The following is a 13,912-nucleotide window of genomic DNA, read 5'->3' as shown; positions in this document are numbered from 1 at the left end:
AAATAAAATGTAACCAGTCCTCGCAGTCTCTACAATTATATATAAGAAAGAAAGAAAGAAAAGTATACATAAACATATATAAATGTATATACATCTTTACATCCTTTACATCGTTTGAGATAAATTTGTTCGTTTAAAGGCAGAATAGTGTTTTGGCAGTCAAATGCTTTTACAAAAAAATAAACATTGATAAGCTTCTATTCCAGAATTCATATACAGTCTACATATAAAGGGAACATGTAAGAATAAAGTGAAACTCATCTTATAAAACGGAACAGTTGCTATCAAAGGTATTACTCTAAGTGTGTTTCCCCTGCCAGTTTCAATTCCAGGTCTTTGTTGGGAAATCGCTTAGCCGAGACATTTAACTAATAAAATTTTAAAAACGTGTGCATATAAATAGAAATAACACAGAAATAAGAAATATATATATATAAGACCCGATACGGCAACTATAATAAAGGGAATATGTAACCATGCAAAATCATGATTATAATACAAATTAAACAGAAACCATTGTCATACTAAAAAACTGACTTTGGTAATATTATCACATATACATGTATTGAATATATATTTCTATTCAAATCCTGTGAGCAGATGTGAACAGATCAATTATGACACATTCGTCAAAGGTAAAGAAAAATTTATGCCTTAGCATAGTAATCTTTAATTGTTATAGACCTTTTTTACGACGCGGTCCGTTGCCATGAAAAGTCGACCAGATGTAGTATTTTCAAGCGCATGCGCAATCTGCACAGGGCATAAAAATCATAGCCCCACATAGAAATGTAGTAGAAGATCATAGATAACTCTGTATTAACTGACAGTAAAACTTGAAAATAATACATAGCTTTAAACAAAAATGCAAAAGATGTCTTTTAGCTTCGTGACCAAGACTGACATAAAATATGTGGAAAATAGGATATTTTAAGAATTCCGTTTGAGGCCACGTCGGACTTGAAAATCATTGAGATCATTGTTGTAAAAATGTTGAAATATATCTATTATAAAAAAAACGATATTCCTTATTCACCTTTAAATTGTTTATATAAAATGCTTATTTAAAAGAAATTTATAGAACAAATGAAATCATAGTTAATTATCAGTTTGAAAAAAGGGCCAGAACATGTGATAATGCATGTTCATGAACGTGTTTTTTAATATTCAGTTTGCCTGATTTTATCCTTTATCCGATTTAACGGTATTGCAATACAGTCACATATACACGTGTAAGTAATTTTTTTCAAAATCATAAAATGGTAAAAACATTTCCCAGATGGGCAACGAAACAACACACTTCTTTATCTAGTTTATTGCAGAACAATTTCAAAATCGAGGTAAATGCATCCCATACTATTTATAATGTGTAAAAGTTATTAAATTACGATTATCATAATTTTACGTTATTTACTATGCGATGGCACCAAAACATCCCCGGTTGAATGAAGAAACAAAAATATGATATTAAACACAATGTTGTTTAAATTTAAATTGATGACAATATCCAAGTGCCCAATATCTGCACATTTGAATGCAAGAGATGGAATTTTTATGCTTGTATACAAAAGTTCTTTTGTCAAAATCGAGTGCATCATTTAGGGTCTTTTAATGCGTTTTGATAATGAGCAGATGTTCAAGCTGTTTACTTATATATCAGTTATTTAACAAAATAAAATATTCTAAACTTAAGGTTAATCATTTAAATTTGTTAAATTCTGATAAAATCTATTCTTCTGTTTATACGTTTTAGCACTACATAGAATGCGCATGCGCGATTGCTACTTCTGTTTCTTTGAAAATAGAATAATTTCGTAGTGTAACAAGGTCTATATATATTTAAATATTATTGTATTCAACAGACAGCGTTATTCTTCATGAAGTTCATCTGGCTGATTCTGTAATTTTCTTGAGAGCCTAAAATTGCAAAGAGATTATGAAAGGTGACATAAATCTTCTAAGATACGGATTATCCTACAATTAGAAAGACAAAACCTACGTTTTATGTTAGCGGTTTTCACATGATTTTGCTATATATGACTAAAGAGTACACGCATTATCTCACCTCATTTTCTGAATTCGAATGCAAGTGTGTATACAGATAAGGAAATAGTGACAACATGATACACAAAGGAAATATTTAAGCCCCATTGTATTTGAAAAAAAAAATCAAATATATCGCTTTTAAATACAGTTTCTCAAAATTAAAAAATGGGTTAGCAAAATAATATTACCTTCATACTAACAGTTAGGTAAGTTTCAAATTGTTTTATGAGACTAATTATCTAGAGTTGTTTTTATAAACATTAATGTAATTAAATATTTCTCAAATAGCACGCGAGTTAAGTAGTTATTATAAAAAGTACACTACATAGTTATTTAATTAAAAAAGGTTTTAGAATTTAACCTCTCCCGACAATGTAATATGCGTCCTTAGAAGTAATTATATTGCCTTATTGCATTTTCAGCTATTATCAAATAATTTTTCAAGATGAATTCGACAGAAATATATAATTACCTCTTAAAAATCCTTGCAATTCTCTCAAATTTACTTTGGTTATTTTCGTATATTCTTGGTAAGATAAAAACTGCCAGTGTTACTGAAAAGAAATCAATCTCCATGGGTATAGAGCTGGGTAAAATACAATCAAAGTTTAGCCGAGCTTGTATGTGTGAGACTTGTATCAAGATCATAAGAAATCTACAGATAGCCGGTAAATTATACAAGGCTTCCACTAAGGACATTTTAGGAAGTCAGGACTTCCTTCCAATCAATTTAAGAAGTCATGAGAAATGTAGCTTACTGCAAGTAAGCTGTTTGTTCGAGTATAATTTTCATGTTTCAATGCAAACATTTATGTTTAACTAACAGTATGGTAAGTAACGGGTAACATCAATTATTTTAATCACAAGCTTCTCAAAATGTCATTTCTTTTAGTCCAAATAGTTCAAGGTACCTTAACCTGATTGTTGGGTAAAGATTTTCAATAGAACTAAGAACATTTCTCAGAAAAGGACTGTATTGCTGTTACTAAAAGACAGGGGTAACCATGTCGAACTGAAAATGAAACCTTTCAATAGTTTCAGTCATTTGATCATATACCAACAAATGCTTGGTATAACCAAATATAACGTTTCCAGAAAACATTAAATTCTTATAACAATCATACATGAACATATAAACATGGCATACAACTTCGTAATATATCTATCATAAAAGAGAACTACTACATTTTTCAAACATTATACTAGTAGTACAATCATCTAATGCATTATGACATGATATTAAAATTATATTTACAAAGATATGTACTGGCACAGATAAAAATTGTCAACAATCCTACTTAGTAAATCTCGCTTCTTTTATAACTTTTACAATGTCATTTATTTTGAAAGAACTTAAATAATCCATGATGATACTTATACATGAAAATGGTATTTACAAAAATTTTTTTTTACAGGCAAAGAAAACAATAGATGGAATTGTTACTGATTAGAACACAGACCTGTCTATTCACAAGAAAGTTTTAATGTGCATAAAGTATGTGTGTAGGAACAGTGGTGATTTGAAAACTCATTTAGTTGGAAATATAAGAATTGCTGATGGGACTTCAAAAACAAGTGCGGAACAAAGTGAAATCACTTGGACTTAACATGGTGAATCTAAATGGATTTGGTAGTGACGATGCATCTGTAATGTTTGGGGGAAAAAGTGGTGAAGGATAGTTGTTACGATGCCCCTGTGTTGCCGCATGTCCATTGTATGGCCCATAGACTTACTAAAGCCTGTTCAGAAGCATCAAAGGAGGTTCCGTACTGGGCTATTTTGAAAAACTTGTATGTTTATGTGTCAGGTTCGGGTATCAGAACATATAATCTTGAGGCAATGCAAGAAATCATGCAAGAACCACAACATAAACTAAAGGATCCGATATATATTCATACTTTAAGAAAGCCCAAAACGGCAAAGTTGAAAATCTTGCAGGCTCGGTTTTCATAACCTCAGATCCCCTTACAAATTTCCATTGCCCTTCTAGCACCGGCAAGCAGAGTTCAACATTTATACACGAATTTAGATATTTTTTGTTATTGAGAAACATCCCCAGATGTGTCTATACGGCGTTTATCATGGATTAACACATGAATCACTTTGTAAATCAGTCTGCAAAACCGAATCAAACTTAGGCCTGGACTTTCCTTACCCCAGATAACCTAGAAATGTTGATGAGATTATCCATCTGGCACAAGTGAACATAACTGCCTTTATGAGAAAGCAATAAGATACTGGCGTCTTGAATGGCTCAACTTTATAAACCAAACAAGTGACATTACAATAAAAATGTAAAGATCTGACTCTTGAGAAGTTGTGACTATGTTAATGTACCTTAATATCATACAATACTGCAATCTTTGTTCAAAATTATGTTAAAAGTGTTATGCATTTCGTAGCAAACAAATGATGGAAGTAATCATACCACTTTAAATATGATTTGAGTGTTCTAAATGATAAATATTAAACTATATTTTAAACGAAATATTATATTAGCTAGAGTTTCTAAGAGACTTGTTTTCAAATGATATTATAATTTTTGTTTTGCAATATCTTATTATCGATAATGATTCTGTGAATGTATTGATAATTTTCTATTTTTCATTCATTATTATTCATTCAAAGACAACATTTGATAATGCATTTGATGATTGTACTATCATATTTGAAAAATGTTTGATAATGTAGTATTTCTGTGGGTTGCGTTCATTGGACGCCGCCCTTCCTTGTTGATCTTGTTTATCATATTTCATTAATGAATGTTAAATAACTAAGCTGTATGCCATGTTTATATGTAATTATGTGACTAATATAAGAGTTAAATCTTTTCTGGAATTTATAGTTTTTGTTATATCGAGCATTTGTTGTTATATGAGCAATGACTTTTACATATCTGAAACGTTTCATTCCCAGTTCTACATGGTTCCAATGGTCTTAAACAGTATGAAACAGTCCTTTCCTGAGTAATGTTCTTAGATCTATTGAAAATATTTTTAATTACTGCCAGGTAAAGGTAGGTACCTTGACCTAACTAGTCTAAGACTAAAAGGAATGACATTTTGAGAAGCTTGTGATAAAATAATTGCTGTAACCTGTATTGAAACATGAAAATTATACTCGAAAGAACAACTAAATTCCAGAAATTTTGCTCATGACTTCCAAAATTCATTGGAAGGAAGTTCCGACTTCCTAAAAAAGTTCTTAGTGGAAGCCATGTGTAAAATACGAAACCTACATAATTTACCAGGTGAGGGGTTTGGGTAAACAATAATGATACATGAACAAGAAAATGATTTAAATTATCTGAGAATCATGCATTAGCAATGGCAAACTGAGTGAAAATACTATGTAAAGCATATATTCGTGTTTTACAATTGAATGTCAATTGAGCTTGGCATACTTTTGATTACATCTGTCATAACCATGTCAAACAAAACCAAATCTTAACATGTAAAACAAAAACGTCACTTACTTGGAGATTCCAAAAACTCCATGGTTTTTATTATACATGGCTTTCAATGTGAAACATATTTACGAAGATTCCTTTGCGAGAACTGCATGATATAAAATATTCGCTGACAAGGTTTGTCACAGGCGTTACCAGGATAAAAAATGGATCAATAGGAGCATTACTTGTCATTAAATTATAATCGTTTAAGCTAGTGACAATGTTTTTGTGTTATCTGTATGTCAAAATTGTTGTATTTGATATTTACGGTAATTGTTTTATTCAAATAGATTAATGTTTATATAATTTTTGTATATTTCTATTTAATACAAACGCACATGGTATTTCTTACCAATTGTCAGGGAGGTTGTCAGTCTGAAGAATGACAGAACATAAGCGGTGAGAAATAGTCCAAAACATAGCTGAAAAAAATATATAATTTGAAATTAACTTCAAATACAAACAGAAGCCGTTACAGGTCTTTAGCTGGTGTTAATATTAATGTTTATATCCAACAAGAATTTGTAACAATGTTTATATATACTAGAATATGCTACAGTGCTTCCGAGGGATCACTTTGTTTCCAGATTTTTTTTACCAAAATCTGGAAACAAAGTGACCGCTCGGAAGCATTTATCAAATTAAAATTACATGAAAATTGCAGACTCGGTTTGATTTAGTCTTACATGACAGGTAATGAATAATTGAAGCATTCTAAACGCCCTCTAGCACCGGCTTGAACAGTACTCAATACTCAACACCTACTAGTGCTGGTATCAATGATCACAAAGGACTAGAACTATATAACAACACTGCAGGTCCCCCGCCTAAGAGAAGTCAAATCGAGTCTGCAATTCTTATGTAATTGTGTTGTGATTTATGCTTCCGAGGGATCACTTTGTTTCCAGATTATTTTACATGTAAAATTGTGGTGTTATGGATCTGGACATTCAGTGCAATGCTAGATCTGCACATTTTGCAATAAATTCACTCAGAAATAGAATGCATTAACTCCTGTGTATGTCTCAGGCGAAATACATTTATATAGGGTTATCACCTTTAAAACCACAAATGTGATAAATGAAAATCAGTACAATGTATGGTCTGTTACCAGGTATATCACTTGTTCGGCCCGGTATCTTTTCATTGATTAAGTTATGAAGGCCATTCACCGATGACATGTTATTTACTTATTTTGCATCATACATGTGTGCAAAGTATATTCGGAATCACTTGATTGAAGAAAAATATACCTTATAACAGATCATGTTAAACTTAGACCTCAAAGTGTGACCTTGAAGGTAGGCGTCTGCGTGTTACGCTTTACATGTTGTTTCATTATTGTTAACATTTTTGCCAAGATATTTCAAAATCCCTTGAACGATGGATAAACTATTGACCGGACACATAGTATACACAATAACAGAACATGTTGATTTTGACCTCAAAGTGTGTCCTTGACCTTGTAAGTAGGGCAAGACACATCGTCTTATTATTTTGCACAATTGTACCTTGCAATTTCAAATTCAATTGATCTATGAAAAAATTATAGGCCGGACATAAGTTTACACTATGACAGACCTTGTTAAGATTTAACCTTGATCCGGGGGTAGGCGCATGGGTGTTGCACAGGACATGTCAAATTATTGTAAAAATTTGTATTATTTTTTAAATCCATTGATAGAAGAAATAGTAATGGACAAGACACGACAAATATCCTCCACAACAGACAATTTTGAGATTAAATCACCAAGTTTGACCTTGACCTTGCAGGGTGCGCATGACATATTTTCTCATTTTAAGAAGCATTGTTGCCAAAGTATTTAAAATTCATTTGATGAACGGCTTAGTTATGGACCAGACGGACGGGCAGACAGAAAGACAGTCGGACGGATGTAGAGACGAACGGAGTCCATTTCTGTATCTCACTTTATTCATTGAAAAGGTGCCGGACAATAAAGATTGCCTGTTTAAAGTCAAATATAAAAAGCTCAAAATGATTAGAGAAAGTGTATATTATGATCATAATGTTAATCAATAAAAATCTCACAAAAAACCCTCACAATGCATTCAACGCTTATAATATTAGGAGCCAATAAATAAAAAGGCTCACAAATTTAGAGCTTATGCAATTCCTTTGAATATACTTATAATTAGAATACTCGACAAAATACCATATCTATTTTACTTTTTTTCTGACACAAACTGCAGTTCAAAATTCATTACAGATCATGTAGGTTATGTGAATGATATACCAAAAATTATCAGAAAGGTTTGATTTGATGGTAAATGCAATAGATTTACGAAAAGAATCAGATTTGGTACATAATACAGAAAATGAAATAATAAAATGATGAAAAATTTCGACGCTGACTCAATCTTTCTTAATATAACACAATGGTACAACATCAGTAACACATGATCGGTCACGTGATCCATTCTTTAAGTAGAACAAAACAAACATGAATAGCAAAGACAGCAGCTCACCAAGCAGAGTAAGTTATTTTGATAATTCACTTCTGATTTTCGTTTTTAAAGATTAACCTGACCTGGCGACAATCACGAGAGACGCGGTTTCTTCTCTCCGCCAGGTTTGTTAACAAGCTATGCGTGAGTTTGAGTCACGCGACCTCCGTTGATGTAACATACACTTAGTGATACCGTCGGGATTTTCCGACGATAAATTTGCGATTAAATTTAGATTCTGACCGTCTTATTTTTTGTTATTCATTTGAAGATATCTTTCACACATACAAAGCTTAACGTTTTTTTCTATTACACCTGTATGAAATGTTACAGGATCTTTAAAAGAGAACAAGTTGCTTGAAGATGCAAAATGTATATTTCTTTGAACAGCCAAGAAATGTCAAAACAACATCATTTCATAACGTCATAGAACATTATACTAGTATTGAAAATGTTAATTGAAACATAACAAATTATATTAAAAAATAATATTTACTTGAAATACAAAAATTTCTTTAATGTCGTCTGAAAAAATTGCCTGATGCAGGGTAACGCAAACAGATTTCACTCCAAGTTCAATGTTGCCCAAACTTGTATGCCACACATGTCTCAATGTTTCGCCATAAAATTGTGCTGACCTTGATAGAAAATAATTTGAAGGGATATTATTAGATATTTTTAAACTTTGTAAATAAGAAATATAAGTAATATACAGTCAATATAAATTATTAATCTTTCTCGTGTTTTTAATTAAATCAGCTAATTTAGATAATTCACGCATAAATCTCGCTCAAGTTTTGCATAGGAATTAATGAAATTAAACTATTGGGAATTTCATTAAGTAAACGTTTTCTTTAAATTTTTACGTTAAATAAATGCATGTAAATTAATAAACCAATAAATTAGGTAACATTGTTAAAGTACAGTTTAACAAAACAAAGAGTTATACAAAATATGTTATCTATGCAATTATTTGACTGGAAAATGAAACAAAATATTTTACTGCAGCATAACCTAGTTAATAAATCCTTTTAAGTTTTTTTTTATTTATTCAAGTCATAACAGAACTGGAACAGACAAGAACAGAGATAGTGAAAAAAATGAAACATACAATTAGTTGTATTGCATGTATTTATAAGATCAATAAATATAAACATACATATAGTAATAACAAGGTATATACACTTTTCTTATAATAGAATAAATAGGGCAAATTAAAACAAAATAATATATTCATCTTCTATATCTTTTAGGTTGCAAGATAGTATATTTTCGTTCCAATGTAACAAATTTTTTATTTTGAGAAATATCAGGTATGCAGTATTACTTACTCTCGCAGATTTGAAGTGTCCATTCGCTTTATTTTTGTAATTATGAAGAAGAAACGCATAGATAATGCCATTATGATGAATAAAAGTGTAATGTGAAAAATCGCCGTCGTTGCATTGTTTTCCGATACATAATAAAGCAAAGCTAATATTCCATCTAGAACTAGAATTGATTGTGGTGCATCACGCCAGTAAATCAAGTTCAAAACTGTAAAATAATAAACATTGTATTAGATGAAAATATAATGAAATAAACGATAAAAAATTTAAAAGTATGACTTGAATTAAGGTACGCTATATAATGTTAAAAGCAAAATATCTTTATTTTGTATACGGCTTCTCTGAATATTAAAGTAAAGTAAATGACTAATGTTAGCTTACATTTGTTTCTATCTTGTGTACATCCTGAAATAAATAAGCGAACATGATTATGTATATACATGTACATTTTATAAATTTACTTTTAAACTGATAATATACATCACATGAAGTCACATGAGCCAATCTTATAGACCTTATTACAACGCTATTTAAAATCAACAGGGTGTACTACTTTTTCGCACATGAACAATCTGCGTAGGGCAAAATATCATTGCTTTACATAAAACGTAGTAGAAGCTCAAAGACAATCCCGAGTTAGTTTAAAGTAAAAATCATGAAATTATATTAAGTAGCTTTTAACAACAACAAAAAAGATTCTTGTAATCAAAAATATATGGAAATGATGACTTTTTGAAAATAGTTTCCCTTTTTTGACCACTTCGGAATGTAAAATCATTAATAGACAATTGTTGGGAAAATGTCAAATATATTCAATAGCAGCAAAAGTGATCTACTTAATTGATCTTGAAATAGTTATAAAAAAACACACAAGAGATTTATATATAATATGATTTCGAAGTTAATTATGATCATTCTGAAAAAGGTCAGATAACGCGACAGTGCATATTCATGAACATGTTTACCTGATTTTATCCATTACACGATTTAACTTTGGGCCAAAATTAAAAATCACAATGGTCCTGAATGCGTAATTCTATGCAGAAATGTTAATTTGTATTACTTAAATATTAATTCGGCATTGCATCCACAATTTAAAAAAGGAAACAATGCTAGACGAATAGTTCATCATTTAGATTACATCGAATAGTTTATGAAATTGTTGTTAACTATTGCTCATGTTTATATGCTTGCATTTTTGCCACTTTCGTTTCTATAGAAATTTCGTATTGTAAAAAAGTATATTCTTTTGAAACGACAAAATTGAGATAAGTATGTTATAACAATAGAAGTATGAAATAAAAGGATGTTTAACGAGTTAACGAGTGTTATCAAATTAAACTAATTCAAAACGAGTCCATGGAAATTGTTAAAATATAAGTTTGTGTGATTCCTTTTTATAGGCTAGAAAATGCAACCATTTGTTTTATTAAACCTGTAAAGTAATATGTGATGGTTATGTTATCATGAAAAGAAATGAGGCAATATGATGTAAAGTACCTCTTCCCCCGACTTCAAATGTTTCTGTATCATTGAGGTCCTCCTGATTATCACCTTTAGAAAACGAAAATATTATATATTAGTTGTTGTTGAAACATAAAGCTTAAATTTTCTATGATTGTAAAACTACTACATTGCTTTTCAAATAGTTCATTTCAAAAAACTAAGGAGATTTATATAATATGAAATCGAACAGAAATGATAAGAACACTTGATAATGCATATACATGAACATCATTTTAATTTTCAATTACCTGATTTTATCCTTTATGCGATTAATGTGTTTAAGTAATTAGAAGTTAAGAACATTTCCCAGATGTGTAGAGATATAACACACATTTTATCCAGAATAACGTTACACATTTTTAAAAATCTTGGTAAATGCACACCACACTATTAATCATTTATCAAAATTAATTCCGTACTTTGATGAGATAGGTACATATTTAAGTTATTAAAATGGAGATTATCATAATTTTACGTTATGTCATGGTACTAAAACCTCCCGGTTGAGTAATATAGTCTGTGTGATTCCTTTATACAGGCTAGAAAATACAAACATCACTGTTTGGTCAATTTTATATTAATCCTGTAAATTATTCAGTATTATTAAATAATCTATAAATAGCTTTGAAATGCATTTCCCTGATTGGCTATCAAGCAACTATTTGTAAAAAACAGGTCAATATGAGAGTATATTCACTGTTTTTTCCCTAAAAATAAGATTTTCTTGTAATCCCCAGAAAGACGCGAGATAAGACGTGACGTCACGCCTAGTTTGTTGTTATTTACAGAAGAAGAAAAAACGTTGAGTGACTTGTAAATAAGAGTCCAATTAGTCTTTTGTAGTTACCGACTTTACATTTTAAGAACAATACGAATTAGCGTGCCAATGCGCACAAGCTGAAAAATAACGATTTCCGTCGTATTCAATGGCAGATTTGAAAAGCCATATAAAAGCTTTTTATGAATTATATCAGAAAACAGTTATGTATTTTTAGCTGTTGATAAGATGAGATCTGTACTAAAAAATAATACTGACCTCGGCTATTGTCCATATTAGTATAATACGTGATTGTTATGTTATCATGTAAAGAAATGGGGCAATATTAAATTAGTTTACCTCTTCCCCCGACTTCAAATGTTTCTGCTACAGTATCTCTGAGGTCCTCCTGATTATTATCTTTAAAAAGAAAATCTTTGCTATAAGTTGTTGTTGAATTATCTACTATGATTGCTAAACGGATTTAATATTGCTGCCTTCAATATAATAAAACTAATTTGTCATCGGTTATTTAAATGTTTAATCAGGGGTAACACTAGGATAACTCAACAAAAATAGTTAATACACGACCATACAAGCTATCAAGTTTCCTAACATACTCGTAAATTTCTATATTAAAATAATAGCAAAAGCTATACCATTTTGTTGAGAGTAAAAAAATCTCTTGACATACCTAGCTGTTACCAAAATATAACATTTCTAAAAGCATTATTCTAAAACTAAAGAGAAGATAACGATTAAAATAAAGATATTTGGCTTATGAACATTGTCATACATGAAGTGGGTGTTGACAAAGAACAATTATCTTAAGTGGGTGGCTGCTAGGCCAAGTGGTTAACGTTTCGCACTAGTAATCTTATAATCGTTAGTCGCATGTGTCCAAACTCCGTCACGGGCAAGTCTTTTTTTCCTTGGGCAAGAAACTTTACACTCATTGCTCAGTACTGGTAATCCTAAAGTGTGTCTATAAGCTTAAAGCTTCATACACAATCGAACTAAAATAAAATCTGTATAAAACAATTTTATCTTTTAATAGTTCCAAAAAGAAGAAAAGTAAAAAATAACAATTTTAAAATGCATACCATTTATAGAAACAAAGAAGAAAAGTTAAAAAAATATAATAATTTTCAAATATAGTGAAAAACTTATAGTGAAAAATAGTTTATTGCGTACAAAATTTAATCAGAAACATAGACGTGGTTGCCGACGCTGCGTGAGTAGGACAGCTCTCAATATACTACTTATAGTTGAACTTTAAATGATGTGCATAATTTCCATACTGCTATCTATCCATATTTAAAGTTTCATAAAAATATTTTAAGTTCTTTTTGATTAATCATGAATATCATTATATTTGCTATATCTTGGGTCTTTTGTGTTGCCATAGCAAACAAATGTTTAGAAAAAAATGTGCATAATCTCCAGACTGCCATACTCATATATCAAGTTTAATAAAAATATTTTCAATTGTTTTTGCGTTATCACGGAATCTAGTTTTTCTGTTATATTTGCCATATTTGAGTCTATTTGATGTCATTGCAATCAAATTTATCAACAAAGGAAGAAACATAAATGTGCATAATCTCAAAACAGTCCTTTATGATCCATATATATTGTTTAATAAAGATATTTTCAGTACTCTTTGTGTTATCACAGGATCCAGTTTTGTTGACGGACGGACTGACAGATGGACAGACAGACGGACGGAGGGTAAACCTAATAAATGTATAAAATGATCAGGTCATTGTTTCAATTTCCATGCCATTATTGTCATAACATGTTTTTATATAGTTTTCAAGTGATACCAATTTGCTGTTATTCACAAGACTAAGTAAAATTTATGTACTCTTCTATGGCATGATTAAAAAATAATATACTTCTAGGAGTCAGATGCAATTCCGATTCATTAGGTAATATTTCAATGGTTTCTATGTCGACACTGATCTCGCTGTCTGGTCGTTTAAACATCAACGTAGTCGTATCATCAATTCCAAAATTACGTTTGCCTACAAAATAAAATAAGAAGACTGAACAGTCTCATCTTATTTTTAAATAATTACAAATACACTGAAAAAAAGCCCAAAAGAAAACAAATGCAATTTATGTAATTTAGTAGATGGGAAATTTTGATAATATCTTTTTAAGCATTTGGTTACATTGCAGTTGGTAATTACTCTAACGTGTCCCAGCCGCACAAGGGTATCTTAGCAGCTCAGGGGCTAAAAAGCCTTTTGAGTGGTTTTAATTGGAACAAGACTTCAATAAGTTTTGATCTTATCACTTACCTTTAGCATTTTGTTTAACTGCTATTCATAAATATACTATAATGTCCTTTC

The 13,912-nt window shown here is 30.4% G+C and overlaps 1 protein-coding gene across 1 annotated transcript in view; it reads right to left on the bottom strand.

Moving 5' to 3' along the window:
- LOC132717455 (uncharacterized) overlaps positions 1-11,974 on the bottom strand; it is a 37,386-nt gene extending 25,412 nt beyond the window's left edge. The window contains exons 1-7 of the mRNA XM_060700923.1: positions 11,916-11,974; positions 10,793-10,846; positions 9,674-9,697; positions 9,296-9,500; positions 8,461-8,602; positions 5,851-5,920; positions 2,519-2,600 (exon numbers count right to left, since the gene is read on the bottom strand). Coding sequence (XP_060556906.1) covers positions 2,519-2,600; positions 5,851-5,920; positions 8,461-8,602; positions 9,296-9,366 — 365 coding nt within the window. The 5' untranslated portion in view covers positions 9,367-9,500; positions 9,674-9,697; positions 10,793-10,846; positions 11,916-11,974. The remainder of the gene's footprint in view (positions 1-2,518; positions 2,601-5,850; positions 5,921-8,460; positions 8,603-9,295; positions 9,501-9,673; positions 9,698-10,792; positions 10,847-11,915) is intronic.
- Between the last annotated feature and the right edge of the window lie 1,938 nt (positions 11,975-13,912).

This window comes from Ruditapes philippinarum, unplaced genomic scaffold (genome assembly GCF_026571515.1).
Source record: "Ruditapes philippinarum isolate M1 unplaced genomic scaffold, ASM2657151v2 ctg5383_1_1_1_1, whole genome shotgun sequence".
In the NCBI taxonomy this organism is placed as follows: Eukaryota; Metazoa; Mollusca; class Bivalvia; order Venerida; family Veneridae; genus Ruditapes; species Ruditapes philippinarum.
Note: the sequence above shows the minus strand (reverse complement) of the source record. Positions and strands in the feature narration are given on the sequence as shown.